General features: G+C 48.5%; 1 protein-coding gene across 2 annotated transcripts in view; it reads left to right on the forward strand.

Moving 5' to 3' along the window:
• The window catches only part of DENND3 (DENN domain containing 3), a 44574-nt gene extending 20501 nt beyond the window's left edge, over nt 1–24073 (forward strand). For both annotated transcript variants that reach the window (XM_061995819.1, XM_061995820.1), the window contains 14 exons: nt 2471–2567; nt 7487–7590; nt 8889–9070; nt 9930–10451; nt 11983–12245; nt 12916–13086; nt 14122–14251; nt 14892–14999; nt 16596–16735; nt 17324–17484; nt 18786–18919; nt 19799–19914; nt 20040–20177; nt 22587–24073. In XM_061995819.1, coding sequence (XP_061851803.1) covers nt 2471–2567; nt 7487–7590; nt 8889–9070; nt 9930–10451; nt 11983–12245; nt 12916–13086; nt 14122–14251; nt 14892–14999; nt 16596–16735; nt 17324–17484; nt 18786–18919; nt 19799–19914; nt 20040–20177; nt 22587–22790 — 2470 coding nt within the window. In that variant the 3' untranslated portion in view covers nt 22791–24073. The remainder of the gene's footprint in view (nt 1–2470; nt 2568–7486; nt 7591–8888; nt 9071–9929; nt 10452–11982; nt 12246–12915; nt 13087–14121; nt 14252–14891; nt 15000–16595; nt 16736–17323; nt 17485–18785; nt 18920–19798; nt 19915–20039; nt 20178–22586) is intronic.
• The last annotated feature ends 3200 nt before the right edge of the window (nt 24074–27273 follow it).

The following is a 27273-nucleotide window of genomic DNA, read 5'->3' on the forward strand; positions in this document are numbered from 1 at the left end:
ATCCCCAGGAGTATCCATAATTAATGTATTTGGGCACAAATTCATTGCTTGGGCATCTCAGATAAAACTGTTTTGAGCTTGTGCATCTTTTGGATGAAGATTCCAGGAAGAGAAGTGCAGTCCCTTACATTTCATAATTAAGAAAAGCTTAAGGACCAACCAGGCTATTGGTTTGTGGCTGGACACAGTCTTTGTTGCTCTTGTTAGAGGAAAATGAATACAAACCAGGACAGGGTAGAAGAGCTGAAAGCAGGATTGGGACTTCAGAACACCTGGATGTATTTTGGCTAACTGAACAAGTGCTGAGCATGGATGAGAGAATTTTCCTTGTTCTTAATGTAATGTAATGTAATGTGTTGATACCCACAGTTGCTTTATCTTACCAATCTGGATAAATCCTGCTATTAATTTGCTTGTATTTGGGGGAGGGAATGGAAGTGTAGTAGGTGATTTGTAAAAACAAATGTTCAGCAAATGGTTGGCATATGTTTCATCTCTTTTTATATAGATACTAATGTACTTAACTATGCAAGCAAAACTGCCTATCTGGCATTTCTGATGAATATTGTTTGCAGACCTCTGTCCATAAAGCTGTGCAGGTAACCATGCCCAGCTATTTCTTGCGGTCTCTTACTGGAGGTGGGGCTCCCCTTTGGATCAGCTCCCAGGTCACTCACAGGAATGCTCCCCAGCACTCTCAGTCAGCAGCTGCTGGGTTAATTTCTACACTCCAAATACCAGGTCTCTGTTAACCCTGATCCCTTTTGTTGGGTCAGCTTAGGGAGTGTTCATACAAGTGGCTGGGCCCTCCAAGAGGACAATAGCTGCTGGGTGTGGAGGATAAAACAGACTTTACAGATAGCTGGATATAGAAACTGAAGTACAGTTACAACCTGATATGCTGCCATGGTGGGATCTGGTGCATTTCAGTGTTTGGCAACAATATGTTCCAGATAAAAGTGAGGAGAACTGCATTTTGCTGCCAACAGCTTAAACTCTTTAATGCACTAAAAATGAACATATGCTTTACTCTCTAAGAGCTAATATTTTACAAAGGGGTTGATTCTTCTCTTGCTTTCTTTCTCCTTACCTTCAAACTTTCTTCTTTGTTCTTTTTTTTTCAGCCTTGTCTCTTCTGTCTTCTAATACTGTATCTACCAGCATCCAGGAGTGAAGGAAAGTAAACCCCTGATGTAACTCTACTGCCACTTGTTACTGTCTTCAGTGAAACACTGGAGTCTTTTATTGTGTGTGAAAGTTCCATGTTTAAAGCAAACAGTGCTGAATGATGTAGAATTATATAGAACTATGTACTTTGACTAACCATCATTTTTACTGAACCCATACACCTTGATAAACTGTTAGTGAGCTTTTATCACTGATCTATGAAAGACAAGTTGATGTATAGACCTGTCAGTTCTCTGCATGGGTACAGGATTCCCCTTTTGTGCTTACACTCAGTTTTAGCTCACCTGCTTATTTTTTTCATTCATATGCTTTCATGAGGGTTTCTTATTCCTCAATACCCAACATGAGTAGATAAGATGTAGTAATAAAAGAGCCCTGATTTTAACCACTTGCACATATCTAGCTTAAATAACTCATCATTTCTTTCTCATAGGCTTTAGTTCAGAGAACACCTTTTCTTTTCTGAAAACAACTTTTCTCCTGAAACAACTTTTTCTGTCTCACCTTTAAGGCACAGAAGCTACTGTTGATGTCTGGTTTCCCAGGGATGGTGCAAAGCCTTTGCTGCCTGTTGTGACCATGCACATACTAAAATAGACATCACTTCTTTCTTCCTCTTTATTTCAATACATGTGCCTCTAGTTTAACACAATTGCCAGTTACCACTGGCTTGATGAGCAGAATTTGAACAAGTGCAGCAAAAAAAGAAGAGTAATGTATAATATTTCATGTGCATGTTACAGATGCAATGTAATGGGACAGTGTGAGATCAGGTCACATCTTTCAACCTGCGTATGCAGATAGCCACACTCGGCTCTTCAGTGCTCCAAATGGGTTGTATGTGATTCAAGAGTTGTGCATGTAAATTTGATTCCAGGATTGGAGCCTAAGTCATGACTTAAACACATAGGTTCTCCTTCATGGCTTACTCAAATCAATCCCACAGACTTTTAAGTGAATGGGCTGATTTGAAATGGCAATGTCAACAGATTGCCTGTCTTACTCTTTATAAGATGTTGCATTCTTTTTCTCTGATTCAGTAACTCAGAGTTATTTATTAAAGCTGAGTTTACCTTCTGACACTGCAGCATATTTCTCTTTTGCCTTCTGATACTGCAGCATGTTTCTCTTTTACCTTCTGATACTGCAGCACGTTGCTATTTTGCCTTCTGATGCTGCAGCGTATTTCTAGCAATACCAGTTGCCTGCTCTTACTGCAAAAGTGCAACTTGCTTACAAATCTCCAAGCATATTTACCTATTTTATTCATTTTTGTCTCCAGGGAGGTAAAAGACCATCTAAATTATGAACACAGAGTGTTTAACAGTGAAGAATTTCTGAAAACAAGGGCAGTTGGAGACCAGCCGTTTTACAGAAAGGTAAATTCATTGTTAAATGTGTTGTGGTTATCTGTTGTTAGTCCTTTTAATAGTAATAGGTTTAGTAATTAGTAGTAGATCATATTTTTGGGTTAATGCCAAATATTAATGAATGGTCACAGTTGGATCTCTGTGGTTTTGGTGAACCACCAGCTTTCACAGGATGCTTTAGCAAATTTGTTTACTATAAACAGATAGAATAGTAGACAGCATTTTGGAGAGTGAGATGCTATTTAATTCCAGAGCAACTGAAATGTAATTCCTTGGGAGTGAGATTAACCTATGGCAGATGGTCAGTAAAGCTACATCGAAACTGTGTTTTAAGCACAGGCACTTGTCCAATGTGTTTGGACTGAAGCCCATCCATAGATACGTGTTTTCAGCGCGCCTGGGAGCCCAGCAGAAGGCAGCTCAGATGATACAAATGGAATAACCTGCTCTCTCTGCAGCCAGAGCAGCAGAGTGTGGTGTTGCTGGTACCTGTGTCCCACAGTGTGTCACAGCAAAACATGCTGCTAGCTCTGGGCATGAGTGGCACTGATGTCCTTAGGGCCTGCAGCATGACAGGGTGTGCAGGACATAGGTTGGTTTAACTTCCAGGTACTTTACCAGGTATAGCTGTAGCTTACTTTTTGAGCTGGTGAAGCTCAGAAAGCAATACTTGAATGGAGCATAGCCCAAGGGTGCTGGAGGCTAAAGGACAACTTGAAAATATCACTTATTTTTTTCACAACCTTCCTTTTAACTCAGCTTGTTAGATACTTGTCTGGATTCGACACCCTGTGAGGGTGGAGTTTTTTCATACAGGCTCTAAATCCCTTTTGCATCAGCCCTGATGGGCTTGATCCTTCCATTAGCATCACCTTGATCTGCTGAACCTTCAAAGTGGCTCAATTTTCACTCAGTTTTTAAGAACCAGGTTTTCATGAATGTCTGTTTTGTTCTGGACCACGGTACTGGTGCATGAGTGTGGTGGTTTACCCCTGGCTGGGTGCCAGGGGCCCACCAAATTGTTCTGTCATTCCGCCTTCTAAACTGAACAGGAGAGAGAGAAATATAACAGAGATGTTTGTGAGTTAAGGACAGGGAGATCACTCCACAATTTGTGTCACAGGCAAAACAGACTCAACTTGGTAAGAAACAGTTTGATTTATTAATGAACAATCAGAATAGAACAGGGAAAATGAGAAATAAACCTGAGTCTTATAACACCTCCCCCCACCCCTCCCTCTGCCCAGGACTCTCCTTCCTTCCCCACCAGCAGCACAGGGGATGGGGGTTGTGGTCAGTTCATTACAGGAGGATTTTGCTGCTGCTGTTTCTCAGGGGGAGGCCTCCTCACACTTCCCACTGCTACACTGTGGGTTCCCTCCCACAGGACACAGTCCCTCATGAACTTCTCCAGCCTGGGTCCTTCCCATGGGCTACAGCTCCTCATGAACTGCTCCAGCATGGGGCTGCCACAGGGCAGCTCCTCACACCCTGCCCCAGCGTGGGTTACCATGGGGAGAACAGTCCTTCAGGTACCGACTGCTCCAGCCTGAGTCCCTCACAGGGTCACAAGTCCTGACAGCAAACCTGCTCTGGCCTGGGCACCTCTCTCCCCACGATCCTGCCAGGACCTTGCTCCAGGGTGAGCTTCCCAATGAGTCATAGACTCCTTCAGGCATCCACCCGCTCCAGCGTGGGCTCCTCCACGGGCTGTGAGTGTGTCTCTGCTCCCCTGTGGCCTCCATGGGCTGCAGGGGCACAGCTGCCTTACCATGGGCTGCACCACATGGCACAGGGGAGTCTTTCTTCTAGTGGCTGGGCACCTCCTCTATCTTCTTCTCCACTGACCTTGGTGTCTGTAGAGGAACAACTCCATGCACCAGGACAGGCTGGGGGTCAAACTGCTGAAGAGCAGCTCTGTAGAGAGACACCTGGGAGTCCTGATTGATAATAAGCTAAATATAAGGCAGTAAGGTACCCTTACAGCCAAGAAGGCCAATGGCATCCTGGAATGCATCAAAAAGAATGTGGGCAGCAGGTCAAGGGAGGTTCTTCTCCCCCTCTACTCTGCCCTGGTGAGGCCTCATCTGGAGTCCTGTGTCCAGTTATGGGCTCCCCAGCTCAAGAGGGACAGGGAAGTGCTGGAGTGAGTCCAGTGCAGGGCCACCAAGATGATCAGGGGACTGGAGCATCTGCCTTATGAGGAAAGGCTGCAGGAACTGGGGCTGTTTAGTCTGGAGAAGAGGAGACTTGAGGGGAGATCTTATTAACATTTATAAATATCTAAAGGGTGGGTGTCAGGAGGTTGGGACATCCCTTTTTTCTGTAGTATCTAGCAACAGGACTAGGGGTAATGGGATGAAGCTGGAACACAAAAAGTTACATTTAAACATAAGAAAAAACTCTTTCACTGTGAGGTGAGGGAGCCCTGGCACAGGCTGCCCAGAGGGGTTGTGGAGTCTCCTTCCTTGGAGGTGTTCAAGACCCGCCTGGACATGTTCCTGTGCGACCTGATCTAGGTGACTCTGCTTCTGCAGGGGGTTTGGACTAGATGATCTCTAAAGGTCCCTTCCAACCCCTACCATTCTGTGATTGTATGTTCTCACATTCTCACTCCCTTCTGCTGTTGCTGCAGTTCAGCATCTGTGCAGCAATTTCTTCCCCTTCTCCAATGTGTTAATCACAGAGGCATTACCTCAGTCACTAATTGGCCAGGCCTGGGTCAGCAGTGGGTCCATCTCGGAGCTGACTGGCATGAGCCCTGTCAGATACAGGGGAAGCTTCCAGCAGCTTTTTTATTTAAGAGGCCACCCCTGTAGCCCCTCACTACCAAACCCTGGCCACACAAAACTGCTACAATGAGCCTTCCTTTTATGCAATGGCTTTGTATATCCTAAGGAAATGGGGTACATTCAATTTCTTTTTAAAAGGAGAGTGTCTTGGTCACCAGGCTGTAGCATTTAGAGCAGTTCTCCATGCCTTTGTTGTAGGACTGTCACTGACCATCAAAGGTTGGAGGTCCTTTGGGTGAGAAGGAAGGAGCAAGGAAGAGGGAACAGAAGGAAAGGAGCAGGCAGAGAAAGAGAAACTTAAGAGTATGAAACTTCCTCTGAGGGTATCTTACAGTGTTTGGTTACTTTGCCCAGAAAGGTTGAAAGTTTCATCCTTGCAGTTGAAACTTTTATTTTACATTAAACTGTTTTGCATGATTAAATTAATATGTGTCTCCAAAGGATTCAATAAACTGTCGTGTGTGTGGGATAGAGAATTTACATGTTCTAAGGGTTTGTGTCTCTAGCATAAAGCTTCCAACACTCACAAGCATTCTTAAAAACAAACAGAAAGGAAAAAAATAGAAGAAGCCATTAATGTGTCATCAGGAGAGACATTAATCAGAGATATTCTGACCAGGATTTCAAATGAATGGAAAGAAAACATTCTCAGTAGCAGTTTCTAATGCTTTAAAGGAAATGGTGGCAATTTGTATGAATTGAAATGGAAAAGTCATTAAACATTCAGATGTGCTTTGAGCAGTTCACTCACCGAAATGCTAAATAAGATAGTGGCAAGTTGGCTTTCGTGTAAAACAAAAACACAATATGGAGTAGTCACTAGTGGTGTCTAGAATTGTGTTGAGAGAAGTCTCAAACCCATTTGAAAGGATTCTTTAGCTCGGCAGCTCCTGTCCGTACAATTGCCAGCAAAATGGGCCATCTACTGGAGAAATGCTTAAGAGCAGCAAGCTGACTGCTTTTGTAGCTGCCATTTCACAGGACACATTGCACTTGGGTTGATAAGCATCTTGAAGAAGAATTACCTATTTGTTGGTGAAAGTACCTGGATTACTTATGAATCTTTCTTATTTGCTTTTTAAAATCATCATAGAAAGACGCTGATGTTTGATCAGTGGGGTTTTGGGGGCTTACTGGGGTTCTGATGTTTGATCAGTGGGGTTTTGGGGCTTGTTGGGGTTCTGATGTTTGATCAGTGGGGTTTTGGGGGCTTACTGGGGTTCTGATGTTTGATCAGTGGGGTTTTGGGGCTTGTTGGGGTTCTGATGTTTGATCAGTGGGGTTTTTGGGGCTTGTTGTGGTTTTCTTGTCCTATGACAAACCACAAGACTAACAAGGGAACTTGAGGCAATCCTCTGGGAGATACCATCAGTCACAGTAATTTTTCATAGTTAGATTAAAAGATACAACTATTTATCTGTTAGTAACTTTGTAAAGGCCATAAAGCCAGGATCCCTGGTGATAATACTGCCTCCTGAGGTTTGCATTTGATTTGCTGAGTGGATTAGTTTTCTCAATTAGCACAATTAGGCCTTGTACTAGAACTACCATTTCTATAGTACACAGGTTGTGTTTCCTCAGGTTCTAGCTTTCATCTTGTTTTCACTTGCAATGCTGGGAGATGGTAGATATCCACTCTTGTTAATTCCAACTTGGTATTGTTTATCATGCCCTCTATCCTAAAAGTAGCCAATTGACCTTTTAGAGATGATTTCTGGATGAAACCATGATAATTACTTGTGCAGGGAACAATTTTGAGGGGTACCAGTAGGAAAGATGTCTCACTTGGATTTTCAGCTTGATGGCATAAACTTAATTTACAGTGTGACCAACTTCTTATTCCAATCCATAGACAATATTTTCAGGACTTGGTTAGAGACAGAAAATAAACTTGTAGCTAAAACTCTCTCTTTTGCCCAGCATTTCTCATTTTTGCTTGGTTTCTTCTCTTGGGGGATGGTCTGAGATTGCTGAGCACGTCAGGAATTAGTTTTGCATTGCTGAAGCTTTCAAATATGTTGGGGTTTGTGACTGCTAATTTGGAAGGTCTCAGTTTTGTGTGTGTGAAGGTAATAAAGAAGAGCAAAACATGCTAATAAAAATGGAATTTGTAAATGACCCCTTTGTGTCTCACAGGTTTTAGAGACCTACATGTTTCACTCTTTTCTTAAAGCTCGTCTGAACAGAAAGATGGATGCTTTCGCTCGGCTGGAGTTGAGTACCCAGTCTGAAGAGGACAGGTAAAGTTTCCTCATGCCTTATTCTCCTTTTGAATCTTCTGGTGAAATCAATGCTGAAACTCCTTTGGACTCTGTTGGTATGAGATCAGGTCATCTGTGAGTAAGAGCATGACTCACTGACAGGCAATTTGATTGGGATTACTGTGAAGAGGGTGAGAAGAATTGGCTGTTGAAATTGTAAAGTGGTACTATAGTTGTAATTTAGAGCTGTTATAAAGACAGATCACGGAATCACAGAATGGTAGGGGTTAGATGGGACCTTTAGAGATCATCTAGTCCAGCTCCCTTGCTCAAGCAGGTTCACCTAGATCAGGTCACACAGGAATGTGTCTGTGCAGGTTTGGAAACCTCACTAGATACAACAGCAAAAAAAAGTGCTGCCCCAACCTCCTGACACCCACCATTGAGATATTTGTCACTATTAATGAGCTCCCCCCCAGTCTCCTCTTCTCCAGACTAAACAGCCCCAGGTCCCGCAGCCTTTCCTCGTATGAAAGATGTTCCAGTCCCCTGATCATCTTGGTGGCCCTGCACTGGCCTCTCTCCAGCACTTCCCTGTCCCTCTTGAGCTGAGGAGCCCAGAACTGGACACAGGACTCCAGATGAGGCCTCACCAGGGCAGAGGAGAGGGGGAGCAGAACCTCCCTGGCCCTGCTGGCCACACTCTTCTTGATGCATCCCAGGATGCCATTGGCCTTGTTGGCCATGAGGGCACATTGCTGGCTCATGGTCAGTTTATTATCAACCAGCACTCCCAGGTCTCTCTCTACAGAGCTGCTCTTCAGCAAGTCAACTCACAGCCTGTCCTGGTGCATGGGGTTGTTCCTTCCCAGCTGCAGGACTCTGCCCTTATCCTTGTTGAACCTCAGGAGGTTCCTCTCTGCCCAACTCTCCAGCTGGTCAAGATCCCGCTGAATGGCAGCACAGCCTCTGGGCAATCAGCCAGTGCTCCCAGTTTGGTGTCATCAGGGAACTTGCTGGGAGTACAGTGTAGCCAATGCAGGTCATTGATGAAGATGTTGAACAAGACTGGCCCCAGAACCCATCCCTGTGGAACTCCACTGGCCACAGGCCTCTAACTCGAGTCTGTGCCATTGGTCACCACCCTCTGGGCTCTGTCATTCAGCAGCTCTCCATCCACCTCACTGTCCACTCATCCAAGCCACACTGCCTGAGCTTTCTGATGAGGATGTGATGGGAGACAGTGTCAAAAGGCTTGCTGACAAGATAAAATCAAGTACAAATGTAATGTATATGTATGGTGAATGTTAAAACTAGTTCTGTATTCTTTTTCTCAGGTTAAACCTGATGTTCCATACCCCGAGAAGACTGACCATGGAGAAAATGGCTTCTAAAAGGTTGAACCCAGAGTACAAGATCAACAGGAGGATGGTTATCAGCATGCCCAATCTGCAAGACATCAAGCTGCCAGAGGGCCCTACTAGAAATTCCTCCCTTCGAAGGATAGAAACAGGTGTTGGTAAGGGCAGAACGTGTTGGACAACCACATTGTCTTTCCTGTTGTGTTAATGGGTTACATCACTGAATCATTTTCACACCAACAAGGTCAAATGCTGGAGACATATTGAGCTGGGGCTCATCTCTGCTTCTCCTTGCATGTTAAATCAGGCTGTAGCCTGCTCTAAGTTTTGCTGAACCACAAACAAAATGATTGGCCACAACAGGATTGAGACTGGAGAATTGCTTCCAGGGGCAGTAACCACGGGCTGTCCTCACCCACCTGACATTCAGTTCTGCACTACATTTAAACACAGGCCTATCACTGTTTAACACAGCAAGTCCTTTGGAGTCCCCCCCTTTTTCCCCCCCTTTTTCCCCCCCTTTTTCCCCCCCTTTTTCCCCCCCTTTTTCCCCCCCTTTTTCCCCCCTTTTTCCCCCCTTTTCCCCCCTTTTCCCCCCATTTTCCCCCCCTTTTCCCCCCCTTCCCCCTTCTCCCCCCTTCCCCCTTCTCCCCCTTTCCCCCTTCTCCCCCTTTCCCCCTTCTCCCCCTTTCCCCCTTCTCCCTCTTCCCCCCCTTTCTTCCCCCCCTTTCTTCCCCCCCTTTCTCCCCCTTATTTTTCTCCCCCCTCTTTTTACCCCTCCTTTTATTTTCCTTTCCCAGCACTGATATGATCAGATCAGAAAACACTCCCCCACTAACAGTGATGGGCACAGAAATCTCCCTGTGGCCCCAGCACGATGGTCACGGTGCCTGAATCCCGTGCCATGGAACCGCTCGTGGCTGTGCTGGGGATCCTTTTGTTGAGTGGCCAGTCACTGGTTGTGGGGTTACTTTTTACTCACTGCTTATACTAATCAATGTACTACTTTGTTTCTAGCTGTGAAAATGCCCCCCAAAACAATCAGTACCTTCAAAATCCCAGAGATCCACTTCCCTCTGATGTCCCAGTGTGTTCACTCCTACTACACAGACTTCTTCAACCACCTCAGCAGAGCTATCAACACCTTACCCCCGGATAACTCAGCCTTGCTGGCAAGGTACTTCTACCTCAGGGGCCTTATTAGCCTGATGCAAGGAAAACTGCTAAATGCCCTTTCAGACTTTCAGAACCTAGATAAAACAGACTTAAGGATCTTCCCTACTGATCTGGTAAGAAAAATAGTGGAAACCATGTCCCCCAGTGAGCGTCTGCAGGCAGAACGCAGAGCCGAGCTCAAGAAGCTGCTGAGCCGAGTGATGGACAAGCAGCGAGAGCTTCCGAAAGCAGACGACCACGTCAAGAAGTTTGAGCTGCCAAAAACACACATGCAACTGGATGATTTTGTCAGGAGGATCCAGGAGTCTGGGATTGTCAAAGATATAGACACTATACATCGCTTGTTTGATGCCCTGACAGTAGGTGAGTGGGAGATGTGTTTCTAGTGACCACCTGCGTGGGTACAGAGGCCGTTGCAAACTCTTTAGTTTATGAACCAAACCCCAGTTTTTGGTGTCTGGTTGGTTTTAATTGCTGTTAAACATTTTTCTAGACCTCTAAAAACTCACAGTACCTGAGCTTTCTGGGCAAATGGATTGCAGGAGGGTAATTATTACACAATCTGAAGGGCTGGAAGGGACCTGGGAAGCTCATCCAGTGCAACCCCCCTGCCAGAGCAGGACCACCTAGAGTAGGTTACACAGGAACTCATCCAGCTGGGTTGGAATGTCTCCAGAGAAGGAGACTCCATAGCCCATCTGGGCAGCCCCTTCCAGTGCTCTCTCACCTCAACAGGGAAGTTTCTCCTTGTGTTTCTTTGGAACCTCTTGTGTTCCAGCTTGTCCCCGTTGCCCCTTGTCCTATCATAGGACATCACTCATGGAGAATAGACTTAATGTCCATAAGAACATCTGTACTTGCATCCACCATAAAGACAAGGAATTTGCTTGTAATTAGGCATAAAACACAGGTTTTCATGTTGTGTAGGGGAGGTACTTTTGTGATGTGATGGTGTTTTGTGATCTGATGGTGTGATCTGATTGGCTTAGGTTATGAATAAAATGAATACAAGACTGTCCTAATTGCTAAAGGAAAAGTATCTCTGTGTCACAAAGCCAGGGGTCAGGTCTGTTAAAAAGAAACTAGCAACATCCAGCATTAGCTACAGTTACATTCCCCTTGGGTGGTCATCATAGCAGTAGGAGAGATTACATTTCTATTGGAGAGAATTTCTTCTCTCCTGCATGAGAGCTGAACCTTGTGATTGCTTTCTAAAGACACATTTAAGAGTGTTTTGATAAAATACAATTCAGTGCTTTTTCTGTGCTTGGTTGCTCAGGTACTCTGGTACCTGTTATGTCTTGTGGCCACAAATAATTAAAGGCTGGTCAAAACAGCAAGACTATAGCAAAACTTTCTGAAACAGTAGCTCTGTTTGATGAGAATTTGTGTGTGGTTGAGATTCTGCTCTCCAAACACTTGAATTAGAATAATGAATGACTCAGAATGCCTGCTGCTGAAGTCTTTAACCGTTACAACTTCAGCTTTTAGCCCAGGTTGGGGATGTAGGTGATGCAGAAGCATTCAACAGAACAAAGAACTGGAAACTCATCATGAAAAGCATTCAGTTCACTGGGGAAGTACAAATCCTTTCCCATTGGCTGACTGGATTTTTGGTATGAATTTAAAGAAGCAAGAATGACACAGTGTTTGCTTCCTCTCTCCATCTGGGACCTACTGCCTAGGCCTAACTGCAGAGGAATCTTTCTATGTTGAGAAGAACATTGTCTCTTTACTGTTCTTCAGGCCTGCTTTAGGGTAGTTTTTACACCTTGCTTACCCAAACTGCTGCTAGAGGCACAATTGGAAAGTTGGTATCTTTTTCAAGCTGTCTTTCCCTGCCAATCTGTGGAATAGTTCCTCACACTAAACAGGTTTTAAACCCTTTCTGCAGGCCATCAGAAACAAATCGATCCTGAAACGTTCAGAGATTTCTACAACTACTGGAAAGAAACTGAAGCAGAAGCTCAAGAGGTGAATCTGCCACCGACAGTAATAGAGCACCTAGATAAAAATGAGTGTGTCTACAAGTTATCCTGCTCAGTTAAAACTAATTATGGTGTAGGAAAAATAGCTCTGACCCAAAAGCGCTTGTTCCTTCTGACTGAAGGAGGACGTCCTGGCTATGTGCAGATTGCTGCTTTCAGGGATCTAGAGGTGAGCAGCAAGTTGATTTTGTGTTCTGTGGTTATAGGCCATGTCCCATCCTGCAAAATGATCTGTCTCAAGTTGAAAGTTTCAGTAAAAGAGAGTAGGAAACTCCTCTGAAGTCAGTAACTTATGATTAATTTTCTGAGCCTTTGGACCAAAAATGTTAGAGCTGCTGGAGTAGGGTTTGCTAAGTGCTGAGATGCCATAGAGTAAAAATCCAGAGATCATCACCTCTGGCTGTACAGAAAGTGCAAAGAGAGGCACAGGGGGTGCAGAGCTAGAGAAGTCTAATCCCATTGAGCCTTCAATGTGCTTGTCTGACTGTGGTGTCAGTGAGTCAGTTTGGATCCACTGCAGAGAGAAGTCTCTGCTGTGTTGTCTGGAACTTAGAACCATAGAATCACAGAGTGGTGGGGGGTGGAAGGGACCTTTGGAGATCATCCAGTCCAACCCCCCTGCCAAAACAGGTCCACCTAGGTCAGGTCACACAGGAATGTGTCCAGGAAGGTTTAGAAGACCTCCAGAGAAGGAGCCTCCACACCCTCCCAGCTCTGCTTAACCAGACAATTGTCAAAACTACCTGTAGGTAGAGTTGCCCTCTAGCCTGAGTGCTGCACCTGATCTGTGGCTGCATGGTACATCTTCCTTCTTATGTTTTTTTTTCATCCCTTTTCAGGATGTTAAGAGCACGACTGTAGCTTTCCTGCTTCTGAGAATACCTACTCTGAGGATTAAAACATTATCTAAAAAAGAAGTCTTTGAAGCTAACCTTAAAACTGAGTGTGATCTCTGGTACCTGATAGTGAAAGAAATGTGGGCTGGGAAGAAAATGGCAGATGATCACAAGGTATAAGTATGGGAATTTCTAACTAATTAAGTATCAAGTGTGTGTTTTCTGTCTCTTCTAAATCACAGAATCCCTGAATGGTGGGGGTTGGAAGGGACCTCTAAAGATCATCTAGTCCAGCCCCCTGCTGAAGCAGGTTCCCCTCAATCAGGGGGCACAGGAATGTGTCCAGGTGGGTTTGGAAACCACTAGAGAAGGAGCCTCCACACCCTCCCTGGGCAGCCTGGGCCAGGGCTCACTCACCTTTACAATAAAGAAGCTTTTCCTTGTGTATAAGTGGAACTTTTTGTGTTCCAGCTTCTCTCCATTACCCCTTGTCCTGTCACTGGACACTACAGAAAAAAGTGCTGCCCCATCCTCTTGACATCCACCTTTTAAGTACTTCTGTTAGTGAGCTCCCTCCTCAGTCTTCTCATCTCCAGGCTGAACAGCCCCAGGTGTCAGCTTTTTGCTGTTAAAGGGAATACTTCTGGAGTAATACCAACAAAAAAAGAGAGACTATACATTTAAAAATAGAGGATATTTTTTTTCTCACCCATTCCATGGAACTTCAGTCACTTGTTCTGCGAAATAGTTTCTGAGCTTCACAACATTCTCAAGAATAGGGATCCTAACTAACAACTAACAGAAAATTATCCCCACCTTGCTTCAAAATGCAATGCATGGAAAGACTTTCCCCGTGCTGGAAGCTCGTGACTAAAGATTCTTTCAACAGATAGAGCAAAATGGGTTCTTCTGGCACAGACACCTCGAGAAAAAGAATCACACAAACAGGGTTTCCATTCAAACCACAGCATTCCTCAGGACTGCTGAATGTAAGAGTGAAAATGTAGCTTGGTAGGAAGCATTGGAATCATTTTAGCCAAGATGAAGCATAATGCACACATCTCTCCCATGAAGAAAGATCCAGCCTGACAATGCCAATCCATCCTATCTCCCTTGTACGTTTTCCATGCCCATGCTTTTATTTGCCATGGGTTTTGTTTGTAAGAATATTGGGCAACAGATGAACTGCAGTCTGATTTTTGTCTTTAGGATCCTCAGTACATTCAGCAAGCCCTAACAAACGTCCTGCTGATGGATGCTGTTGTTGGTGCCCTGCAGTCCTCCAAAGCCATATATGCAGCCTCCAAACTGTCCTATTTTGACAGGATGAAAAATGAAGGTCAGTCACATAGCAGTGCCACAAAGCTGCTCCTGTTGCATCACCTCTCTTGGATCTTTCTGTTTCTATTCCAGTCTGTAGAAACAGAAGAACATGTTCATCTGAGTGCAGTCACACACATGTTGATAGAAACCTGAAGGATTGGGGTGGGTTTTTTTCTTTGCTTCTGTGGATCAGAACTTTAGTTGGTATCATAGAATCACAGAATCACAAAATGATAGGGTTGGAAGGGACTTCTAGAGATCATCCAGTCCACCCCCCCTGCAGAAGCAGGGTCACCTAAATCAGGTCACACAGGAACATGTCCAGGTGGGTCTTGAAGACCACAAGGAAGGAGCCTCCACACCCTCCCTGGGCAGCCTGTGCCAGGGCTCCCTCACCTCAACAGTGAAATAGGTTTTTATGTCTGTCTTCGTGTTGGGTGCTGTGATTTTGGATCTTTAAGCTGCTTGTGTTGTGTGCATGCTTCTGCTACCAGAATTCACACAAATGGTGTTTGGGCTCTCCTAGGCAGCTAAGGCTAGAGGGAAAGAAAAGTGAGGAATGTGAATAAATGGTGCAGAATTCTTGTTTCATAACAACTATGGATCTATTTCAGGCTGAAGTGTGCACTTCATGACCTTTTAAAAATCTCTTTTAGTGCCTATGATGGTTCCCAAAACAACTTCAGAGACATTAAAACACAAGATCAACCCCTCAGCTGGTGAGACCTTTCCACAGGCAGTTGATGTCTTGCTTTACACACCAGGTAAGGTGACACAGTGCTTGCTTTGTGTCAGCCCAGCTTTAATTAGCCCATAAAGCATGATATCTCCTGACACCTGGCATTGTGACTGCTCACATTCTGACATGCTTTGGCTGTGTGTCAAGTACTAAGCCAGAAAATGATTAACAAAGAACAGTAATATTGCATATTAAGATACTTTCACAGTCTTCATTTGTCTCCCTGTGTGGATGTGCCTCATAATAGACTTCAATTATGTGCTAATGTGCCTGTTTCCCATTAAGGCTTCTGCCTCCTCTCTTGAGCAGATGAATTTGCTCTGCCATTGATCAATATTCATTGTTGCATTCTTATTTTTCAGTAGAGCCATGTGAGGTTGTTTGGTTGCAAGGGATTGTGTGCCACCTCTTGATATCCCAGCCAGACTCTCATCATAGATTATATCATCTGATGTCATTTAAGCCCATCCCTGAGAAAGCATTATCAATTTCCTTGTGAGCTTTTCTGTGATATTCAGCACATTTATATCTGAGCCATTCAAAAATCACTGGAGAAAAGAAAAAACTTAAAGACTTTGTGCAATGGGCATGACTTTAGGTAGCAGAAATCTTAGTTCAGATCACACAGGAGCTTATCCAGGCAGGTTTGGAAATCTCCAGATAAGGAGACTCCACACCCTCCCTGGGCAGCCTGTGCCAGGGCTCCCTCACCTCAACAGTAGTTTTTCCTTATGTTTCCCTATGAACTTCCCAGTGTTTGGATCATTTCAGACAAAAGGGGAAAGTAAGTGAAATTGCAAAGTTGGGAAGGTGTACAGGAGCAACTCTGGGGTGGGTTCAGTGATGCTTTTCTTTCTTTACACTATGAGGGTTCTAGTTGGAGCTGTAATGGAGCAGATACAATGAAGGGATTTATTAGTGGGATTTGAGAGGGCTCCCAAGGCTTCCTGCAATCCCAGTTAGCTAAGTACTTGGGCATCAAGGAGCAAAAGTATTTCTGCCCTGAATGGAGAAGGAAGAACCACCCACTGTAGAAGATCAGGTCTGAAACCACTTAAGACACCTGAAGGTGCACAGGTCCATGGGACATGCATTTGTGGGAACTGTTGGATGAAGTGTCTGAGCCACTCTCCATCCTGTCTGAGAAGCTGCAGTAGTCTGGTGAAGTTCCCACTGCCTGCAAAGGGGGAAACATAACCCCTATCTCTAGAAAAGGAAGAAAGGCCTACAAGTCAGTCTCACCTCAGGGGCTTTTTGCAAGGGAATGGAGTGATAGGACAAGGGGAGAAGGCTTCAAACAGAAAGATGGGAGATTTAGATGAGGTATTAGGAAGAAGTTCTTCCCTATGAAGGTGGTACAGGCTGCCCAAAGAGACTGTGGATGTCCCATCCCTGGAAGTGTTCGAGGTGAAGGTTGGATGGGACTTGGAACAACCTGATCTGGTGAAAGGTGTCCCTGCACATTGCAGGGGGTTGGAATGAGATGGTCTCAAAGGTCTCTTCCAACCCAGATCATTCTGTGATTTTTATCAATAACTTTGAAGTATAAGATGAAATCATCCCTTGAGCTCAACAAATGGATGAGGAGTGGTTGATTTTCTCTTCTCTGCTTCATTTCTAGGACATCTTGACCCTTCAGAAAGACCTGACAATGCTCATCCCAAGCTATGGTGTGCTTTAAATGAGGGCAAAGTGGTGGTCTTTGATGCATCCACCTGGTCTATTCAGCAACACTGCTTCAAAATGGGCCGTTCTAAACTGGTAAGGCTGACACAGGTACCACAAGTTCCTGCTTTGGCTTGCTGGGTTTGTTGCTGCTGAAGAGCTCAGTGGAGGAAAGATGGAAATCAAGGAGGAGTCAGATACTGACCTATTCTGAAGAAGGGAAAGGAAAGAGGAGGAAAGTTTGGGACTGAGGAGGGAGAGAAATGAAATAGTTCAGAATGAGGGAGGACATTCCAGAGACAGCAGAGGAGAAGCTGCTGTTTACTTGGACACAACATCTGAGTGAAATAGGAAAAGGCTTTCAATCCAGAAGACAGAAATATACCAACTTCTGAGTTTCCCCTGATGCCTTTTTACTTTGTTTGGGCCAAGAAACACAGCTTTGAGTCCATTACCAAGATACATTATCCATCCTGTTTACTGAAGGATAGACTCAGCAGAGAGAGCTGTGCTGGCTCATTACTTACAGAGCAGAGCAAAGGATGGAATACTGCAGTGCTGAGTCTTGATCCCTTACTGTAACCACCAGAAAGCATCTTAATACAGCCCCTTTTTTCCTGTATTACATTAAAGAGTGGGATTTTTTTCTTCTGCATTTTATTTAATCCTACTTTTTCTCCCCAGACCTGTATGATCATGGTAGAGCAGAGTCAGGTGTGGATTGGTTCCCAAGACTCCATTATTTACATCATCAACACTCACAGCATGTCTTGTAACAAGCAACTGAATGATCATCGTTCTGATGTTACAGACATCATTGTGGAGAAGAAGAATGGAATAGCCAGGTATATTTCATTCCAAACACACACCCAAGCAAATGGGAGGGATGTCTGTCCCACCAGAAGAGTCGTGGGCATGAGGAGAATCTTCCTGGGGTTCAACAGAAAGTCATTTTGTGTAGCTAGAACAGTATTCGCCAGCCTGGAGAAGGAGCAGAGGACTGGTTAAAGAGCCAAATGAAATGGTATTATTGGGCTTTAATCATTTGAGTGAAACAAAGGTGAAAATTAATGTGCTCAAGGAAAAGAGCCCTGATGGGAAACCAGTGAGTGATTTTCCTCCATGTTAGCAAGAATGCATGGCTTTAAATGGGGTGGGGAGGGCTTATCCTGCTATCATAAGCCTCTATTTAGCCTGATTTAGTAGCTCCCATATTGTATATGGTAAACTAGGGCTAAACTAAGAGCATTCTATCCTTTGGAACAAAGAGGATAAAGGAATGCTTTTTTTGGCCAAGGATGAGAGCAACCAGGAACTGGCAGCACCCAGTGGTGAATCAAGACACATGTGGTTCAAAGACCACTTCATTTTTGCTTTGAGCACACAATGTACTAGATGTTTCCAGCATGCTTCTGGATCTTCCTGCCTGTTTGTCAAAGAAATAATACATTTATGATTTTGTTCAGGCAAAATGCTTTGGATGTTTTGGGAGCTCTGGGGAGAGCATTGGCTGGAGGCCTTAACCTGCTGCCTTCCCATAGCCACAGCTCTGCCAGTGGTGCAGCAGGCAGAGCTGGGTTTCAGGGGCAATTGTTGTTGAAAATGGTTTTTACATCTGAAGATAATAAAGGTGAAATAAAAGAGAGGTGGCATCATTTGTTGTCTTGGGTGCAGTAGCAAAGAAAAACAATTTTGAGGTATTTTTGCCTTACTTTGAGAGAAAAAGGGAATCCAACAAGCAACAACGTTAAGGAGAATGATAGGGAAAGGTTTTGTGGTGTTTAACTCCTCATGCAGGATGAGCTCTGAATTAGCCTGCAGTGTTTCCAGTGGGACACAGCTTGTAAGGTTAAAGAGAAAGAAACCTGTATGAGGATACTTTGGTTCCCACAGGAGGCATAAGCAGCTTGAAAGTTGGATGTCTGGGTGCAACCCAAAGCTGTTGGTTGTTTAAATACCCTCTGAGCTGCTACCTGGTGTGTGGTGGAAGAGTTTAGACTCTTCCAGTCTCTGAAATGAAGAACATTAATTTGGCTCACTGTAAAATTGGTTGTTCTGTAAGTAAGTCTCTTCTGTGTGTGCACTCTGTTGTGACAGTGAATGTCCACTCTGTTATTGGTGTTGGTTTTTTGCTCTGTGCCAACAGTGAAGCATATTCCAGCAGTTTAGATGGAACAGTGATTGCCTGGAACATCAGCACTCTCAAGGTTAACCGTGTCTTCCAGCTGCCCTGCCAAAATCTCACTTCTATCAAGCTCCACAACAACCAGCTCTGGTGCTGTAAGTACATTCCTCAAACAATGAGGGGAAAAAAAAGCAATTACACCTTGATATATAATAAACCTTCACCCTGGTTTATTAGACAGAGCAATACATTGATCTCAGACTCCCACTTCTGTTTTACATCTTGTTCTTCCCCTGTTTAAGCAGCCTTCTGTAGGCAAAGGCCTCCAAACCACTCACCCAGATGGGTGGCCTGGACACTCCGGGAGGTATTGCCCCTGCTGCACTTCTGGCTGCACTGTGTTTGTGTGACCTCCCCTGGCAATGCCTCTAAACTGGAATGGGAGACTGTGAGAAAGTCCTTTCCCAGTCCAGAGGGGCAAATAACGATTGCAAATCGTGTTTCAGCTGGACCTTTTGGGCTATTGTTCTACTTGCCAATCCCCAGCCCTGCATTTTGTCCACATCTACAGATTTGTCATCCCCTCTGTAGGAGTTTAGAAGAATAAAGGAAAGCTTTGTGCTACAGTAAAGGATCATCTTGAAGTTGTTTCTTAATTGGTGCCCAGTTCAGGGATTTTGCACTGATTCTCAGTACCCAAGAGCCTGGATCCAAACAAATCTTACAGCAAGGAGCTGCTGGTCTTGCCGTGGGCAGTGGCAATGTTGCTCTTGCTGTGGTAGGGCTGAGGATTCAGGAGTTTTTCTTCTCCCCTCATCATTTTTGACCTCTAAACTAGCAGATGTGTGCCCTGCACCACAGCAGTCAGCATCTGGAGAAAGAACCCACCTAAAACAATAGATACTGGGAAAGCCAGGAGAAGCACCTCAAAGATGCATGTTGACAAACAAGATGCATCCAGTATTTTCCTCTGTGGTTTAGAGAGATGGAGGAAGCAGACACACCTCAGTTACCCTTTATCTTTGATGTTCAAGGTACTGGAAGCTGCATCCTTGTCGTGTCAGCTCGGGAATTTCAACCCCAGATGAAAATTGAGCATCACCTGAAGGACCCATGTCGCTGTTTTCTCTGCTTCCAGCTCTTCCCTGAGGTATCACACTCCAACTGTTAGCAGAGTTCAAAGGGAGCAGGACTATGTGGCATTACAAGCCCTAGTTAGTCCCTGCAGTGGTTCCTGTCAGCAGTGCTCACCTTAAACACCTTTCTGTGCTTCAGAGAGATGAAGTGTGGGCGTCTTACTCGGGCAGCACTGACCTCTATGTCTGGAACACCAAAGACTCCTCAAGTGCACCTCAAAAGATTCACCTCCAAGACTGCTCTGAGATTACTTGTATGATAAGGGTTAAAAATCAGGTGAGACTGTTTTTACCTGCTGTGGGATTGTGAAGTTTTGTTGGTTTTCATTTCTCATGGGCTGTCACTGGTGCCTTTTGGGCTCTTTGCAAACTGGTGTGTGCTGGTTTGAAACCTTGATCCCTCTGAAATCAGAGGAGCTCATGGTCAGCTAACAGGCTGTTACAGCTACAGGTACACTTGAAAACGTGTGTCAAGCCAAAAGCCTCATCAGGGATTCACTGTGTCCTGACTTTAATTGGCCATTGACATTTTCAGGCAACTGCAGGAACTGAAAGTTTAGGTCCCTTGATATTTAGTCTCAGGGCTCCTAAGCCTCAGCAAAGGTGAACAGACAACCAATCAATGCCAATTAGCTGCCCTATTTTTGTACATGACCTTTTTCTTGTTTAGTTACCACATTCCTAACTCAAGAGAGACCAAAGGAGCCTGTGGCTTCCTGCCTTGGTATCTTGTGTCCCTGTCAGTGCTGGCCTCGGGCTGTGTTCCTGCTCTCTCTGCCGTGCTGTGCCCACAGGGTCAGCTTCAGGGTTCATTTGCCAATAAGTAGCTAATATCTATCTGTTGGAAAAGCAACTCTTAGAGTCTTTTTCCCAGATTTTCCCCTCCTTCCTGCCTTTCTTCCTCAAACCTGACTTGTTTCATGAAGTGCCACATCAACTAGGGAAGCTTTCAGTGTATTCAGCCTTGGTTAGATGCGTGGGCTCAAATGGAACAACCTTTTGAGAGACCCTTCCCTAAAGTAGAGATGGATTTATCCCAAAGGAACAACTGGAAGCCTGAACTGGTAAAGGCCACCATTGGTAGGGCTGTCTGCTACAGCCTTGCTTCTAAGTGCTTTAACTAAAAACAAGCCATTGTTTGTCCTTGAGAAACCTGAGACAAAGCCAGCTGCACGGTGTGTCCATGTGAAACAGGATGCTTGGTGGCTGGCAGGCACTGCTCAGGCTGACAGTCAGTGCTTACCCTGCAGAAAGCTCTGCACAAGGAGACCATGGCTGGAGCTCTGCACAAGGAGACCATGGCTGGTTTCTGCTGCTGTGTGACCCTGGGCTGTGGCTGCAGCCCCTTCCCCCTCAGCTGCCTCCCAGACCCTGGTCCTGGGGCAGGGCTACTGCTATGTGCTGTGGTCACAGCCCTGGGTTGCTGCTGGCTGTGCCTGTGCTGGGAAAAGGGTTGGACTCCATGAGGTTCCTGAACTGGGGCAGCCTCAGGGCAGCAGAGAGACCTGCCAGGAGCCCACAGCTGCTGAGGAGAGCAGAGCAGGGCCAGTAGCAAGGGCAGCCAGGCCATGCCACCTGGCAAAGAAACCCCTGGGAAGGTTAGTGACCAGGGAGGGCAAACAGGCCGTGGAGCAGCAGCAGTTAGTGTGCAGGAAGGGGCTGTAGCTCAGCCAGGGAGCAACAGCATCCACCTGGGAGAAGGCCACAGCCTCTCTGAGCTCTGTCCCCCCCATGACAGACACACAGAGCTGTGGTGGGAACAGCCCCGGCTTTGGCTGTGGGTGGGCCCTGCTCTTACCCAGCCCCAGGCAGCAGCCCTGGGCACAGGGGACAGAGCTCCAGGAGGAGGTGACAGGGCCAAAGAGCATCAGTGTAGCCATGAACTGCAACAAGTGTCTGTCTCTCTAGAAAATTTGCAATGTTTCCCTATTCCAGACTAGCAAAAGAGAATTCCCCCTGTTGAGGTGAGGGAGCACTGGCAGGGGCTGCTCTCATGGGCTGTGGAGGCTCCTTCTCTGGAGACATTCCAACCCAGTTGGATGAGTTTCTGTGTGCCCTACTCTAGGTGGTGCTGCTCTGGCAGGGGGGTTGCACTGGATGAGCTTTCCAGGTCCTTTTCCAGCCCTTGAGCTTCTGTGATCCTGTATCAATGTGGCATGTAAAACTCCTCAGCTGTGTGCCAGGCTGAACTGCAGTGACAATCACAGGCTCACAGAATGGTGGAGGTTGGAAGAGACCTCCAGAGCTCATCCAACCCAACCCCTGCTTTGATTCCCTTTGATCAGAGGGCACAGGGGCATGTCCAGGTGGGTTTGGAAACCTCCAGAGAAGGAGCCTCCACACCCTCCCTGGGCAGCCTGTGCCAGGGCTCCCTCACCTCAGCACCAAAGGACTTTCTCCTCATGTTCCAGTGGAACGTTCTGTGTTCCGGCTTGTGCCCATCACCCCTTGTCCTGTCACTGGGCACTGCAAAGAAAAAGACTGACCCCATCCTCTGGACACTCACCCTCTAGGGATTGACCAGCATTGATGAGGTCCCCCCTCAGCCTTCTCCAGGCTGAACAGCCCCAGGTCCCACAGCCTTTCCTCAGGAGAGGCGCTCCAGGCGCCTCAGGAACCCCCCCGCTGGCCTCTCTCCGGCGCTTTCATCACTCTTCAACTGGGGTTTGTTGGTTTTTCCCTGCAGATGTGGGTTGGCAGCAGCAGCAGCAGAGCCCAAGGCAAAAGCCAAGGGAAGATCTACGTGGTGAGTGCCGAGAGGAAGGCTGTGGAGAAGGAGCTGGTGGGGCACGGGGCGGCGGTGCGGGCGCTGTGCTCAGCCGAGGACAGGTACGTCCTCAGCGGCTCGGCCGGGGCCGAGGGCAAGATCGCCATCTGGAAAGCAGAGTAGCTCAGCTCTGCAAGGCCTGTGCTGGAGGGAAGGGAACACCTCAGGCCCTGCTTGCTGCAGCGTTGTGCATCTGTTTGAGCCACCTGTCAGTGTTATTTGTGTTGGTGAAGTTATTCGAGTCCCTGCCTTGCCGTAGGAAATGGAACTGGAAAGGAATCTCTCCTCACACCTTGTCCTGAGGTGAAATGTGACTAAGAGGCTTGGAAGTGGCTGGTAGTGTGAAGGTTCCAGGCCAGCCTGCACGGGGCAGCAGCACTGAATCACACACTCCCATGATGGTGGTGGCTGGAAGGGCCCTGCAGAACTCATCCAGCCCAACCCCCTTCCCCTGGCTCAGGGGGCACAGGAATGTGTCCGGGGGGGGTTTGGAACTCTCCTGAGAAGGAGCCTGTTGCCCTGAGGGGGCCAAAGGCAGCTCTATCATCCCCCAGGAGCCTGTTCTGAGGGCACAGATGGCCTGGGAAGGGGGATTCCATACTCTGTGCAGCCTGGAACAGCTGGATGTGGGCACCCCAAGGAGAAAGCCAAGTGCATGGGTTGGATTGATGGAGTCTCTTCCCCCAGCAGCAGCTGGACTGAGCTGGGAGCAGTGTCCCTTACCCCTGCACATCTAGTTATGGTGCTGTATTTAAAATGTGGGTGCAGATGTGCTCTCCCTGATAGCACTGAACCCTTCCTGCTGCTGAAACAAGACACTCGGCTCTTCTTCAGGCCTCTGACTTCCTGTAAAGCCCATATGCAGCACTGGGGCCTTTGTGTGTGAAACTCATTGTCCTTGTTTTCATCTGAAGCACTTAATTTATTGAATTCCTGGATCAGTGACACTTGCTTTTGGAAGCAACCTCTCAGTTACTGTGCCACCAAACCCCTGCCACTGCTCCCTTCAGTCCTGCACCCAGGGGAGCTGCTCTTGCTCCGGGTAAAACCTGCAGCATGTGGAAGCTCTGCAGAGCCATCCAGTCCCCCCATCCTCCCTCAGCTCCTGGTGCTGGCCAGTGGGTGTTTCCCCTGCTGACAATCCTCAGTGACTAATTCCGTCCCTCTCTGCACAACACTGTTCTCTGCTTCAGGGCTGAGTAAAGCACAATTGCAACAGTTAGAGCAGTGGAAATAGAAGGAAAAAAGCCCTGGGCTGCTGCTGGGGTGACTAAAGATCAACAAGGAGTTGGAAAAATATTCCCTGGTGATTTCTGACTCTCTCCTGGTGCAGATGAAAGGTTTTATCATATGATGGCACCTGAAAATTTTACCTTTTTAGGGCCTTTTTTTCCCAGTTAAGACTAATAAACACTATATTGATACTCCAGTCTCTCTTTGTACCTTTTACCCGTCTCTCCACAGGCAGCACAATGCTGATTCTAGGGATTTGCAGCGAAATGCCGGCCTTTGCGTCCCGTGATTCTCCTTTCGTAAAGCCAGCTGCCGCCAGTGTCTCCCTGCTAGCCCGTATTTCCTCCCCAGGCCGCCGCAGGGAGCTGCAGTCACCTCTCGGTGCAGAGCCAGCAGCGCGCTGGGCCCATCCTTGTGCTGCCCCAGCGCCGCCCCCGCTGCCCCTCGCTGCCTCTGCCCCACACAACGCCGCGCTGGGGCTGGGCTTCGGCCTCCCCCGGCCCGGGAAGGGGCTGCTGCCCGGAGCAGCTGCTGGCTGGTTTTATGCTCGTTGTCACAGCGGTACCACACTGGTGATGGATTGAGTGGGGATGGAATTTATCGAGGTGTCTCCTTCAACACAAAACCAGTTTGGTTGGAAACACCTTTAAGCTCATCAAACCCAACCGGTATCCAGCACAGGCTGCCACAGCCACCACCACACCGTGGCCCTGAGCACCACACCACGTCACTTGGCACCACACCATGGCCCTGAGGGCCACACCATGTCATTCAGTACCACACTGTGTCATTCAGTACCACACCATGTCACTCGGTACCACACCATGTCCCTCAGCACCACACCACGTTCCTGAGCACCACACCATGTCCCACGGCGCCACACTATGTCTCTCAGTACCACACCATAGCCCTCGGCACCACACCACGTCCCTCGGCACCACACCGTGGCCCTGAGCACCACACCGTGGCCCTCGGCACCATGTCTCTGGAATCCCTCTGGAGATGGCAACTCCACCAGTGCCCTGGGCAACGTGGGACAGTGTCCAACAACCCCTTTGGTGAAGAAGCTTTCCCCAGTCTCCAATCTAAACCTCTGGTGCAACTTGAGGCCGTTTCTTCTTCTGCTGTCACTTGTTACTCCAGCAGCAGGAGGGGTTGGGCCTGGGGTCAGTGTGGCGTGGTCCTGTGAGGAGCTGGGAGTTGGACACATAATCCTCACGGTCCCTTCCACCTTCAGCTACCCTGTGCCTCAGGCCAAGGGATGGCAGTTTGCTGCTGGAAATGCCCCACTGCGGAGCCAGGAGCTGCCCGGGAGCGCTGATGCTGGCTGGGATTCCCCTGCCGCCCTCAGCCCACCCTCCGGAGCGGCTGCGGGTCCGGCCGCAGGCCCTCGGCCCCTTTCCCCATCAGCTCCGACCGAATGCCGCCTTTCCCCGGCAGCCATCCGGAGCGAAGGAGGCGAAAAGCCACCACTCCCCCCTCAGCCAGAAATCCCCTTCCACCACCGTGGCACCCCCACAGGGCCAGTTCCCAGCCGGCTGCTGCCCCTGCCCCGTGTTTTGGGGTGTGAAGGGGCTGCCCAGCGCACAGCGCCCCCAACTCGAGGGGAGGTGTCCGTCGTGGCCCCCTCGGAAGATGGAGCCACCCCCAGCCGCATCCTGAGCGCTGGAGCGGGGGGGGGCTGCGGGGCCAGATCCTGCGGGGCACAGCCGGGCCAGGGGCTGCGGGGCCCGATCCTGCGGGGCACAGCCGGGCCAGGGGCTGCGGGGCCCGATCCTGCGGGGCACGGCCGGGCCGGGGGCTGCGGGGCCCGATCCTGCGGGGCACGGCCGGGCCGGGGGCTGCGGGGCCCGATCCTGCGGGGCACGGCCGGGCCGGGGGCTGCGGGGCCCGATCCTGCGGGGCACGGCCGGGCCGGGGGCTGCGGGGCCCGATCCTGGGGGGGCGCAGCCGGGCCGGGGGCTGCGGGGCCCGATCCTGCGAGGCACAGCCGGGCCGGGGGCTGCGGGGCCCGATCCTGCGGGGCACGGCCGGGCCGGGGGCTGCGGGGCCCGATCCTGCGGGGCACAGCCGGGCCGGGGGCTGCGCAGAGCTGTCCGGCGGCAGCCGCTGGTTTTCCTCGGTGGATCCCGAACGATCCCGCCGGCAGCAGCGCCGTTACCTCCCCTCGCGGCACCGGAGGCCGGCGACGGACGTGGAGGCCATTGCGGAACCCCCTGAGAGGGGAGCTGCCGCCCGGCCGCCGCAGAGCCTGAGGGATGCGGGGCCCGTCCCTGTTGGCGGACACGGGGGTGCGCTGGCTGTGCCGGCCTGGGGCCACAGGGCAAAGCGGGGGCGGCGCTGGGGAGGCTCCTCTCCGCCAATTCCCAGCCACTGCGAGCTGCTCTGTAACGGCTGCGGTGAACTTGAACAGCAGCTGAGGGAGTGACGCAGCTGCCCCGTCCTCACCCCTTCCTCGGCCGGAGCACGGAGCCGGTGTCCCCGGCCGGGGGTCGCAGCGTCCCGCTCCCAGGGTCCCGGCGTGAGTCACAGCTGAGCCCGGCATCGCACGTTCTCACCTCTCCTCCTGGCTGGGGATGTCCCTGCAAAGCAGCAGCACCGCGGGTTTCTGCACCCCGCCGCTCTCCCATGGCCGCGTCCTGCCGCGGCACGGGAGGGGATGCAGAAGCTTGCTCTGTCCTCACCGTCTTGGCACAGGGGGTAGGGCTGATAACAGGACGGTTGAGGTAGGAAAAGCCTTTTAAGCTCAAGTCCAACCATTCCCCCAGCGCTGCCTTGGCCCCACTAACCCATGTCCCTCAGCCCCACAGCTACACGGCTTTAAACCTCTCCAGGGATGGGGATTCCACCCCTACCCCGAGCAGCTGGGACAGGGTTAAACAACCCTTTTGGGGAAGAAATTTTTCCTGATATCCAATCTAAGCCTCCCCTGGGGCAACTTGAGGCTGTTTCCTCTTGGAACTCATGGATCCTCGGGAGCTGATGCACAGCTGGAGGTGCTCAGTCTCATGCCTTGCAGGACCCAGCCCTGGGAGGCTCATTTGCTGCTTTCACCATCCCTTGAGCCTCCTCACTCGTAACTGTGCCAGGAGAGGACGGGGATGTAGGACAGTCCCTGCCACGGTCCCCACTTCATTTTGGGCTCTGCCAGGTGACCGGAGGTTCCACAGCGAGGATGAGGGCGCAGGGTGCTGAGTGCAGCAGGGGGAGGCTCTTGGCTTCTCGTGGTTTAACCCCAGTCAGCCCCTCATCTGCTCCCCTAGACTTCCCAGTAGCCCCGTACCAGCTGCTGTGATGAAAATGATCCCAGCCCAAACCAGCACAGGCCTCCTGTGGGTCTTCTGCAGGGATCTGGAGGGTTTCCTTCCCCAGT

Source organism: Colius striatus, chromosome 4 (genome assembly GCF_028858725.1).
Source record: "Colius striatus isolate bColStr4 chromosome 4, bColStr4.1.hap1, whole genome shotgun sequence".
Lineage (NCBI taxonomy): Eukaryota > Metazoa > Chordata > Aves > Coliiformes > Coliidae > Colius > Colius striatus.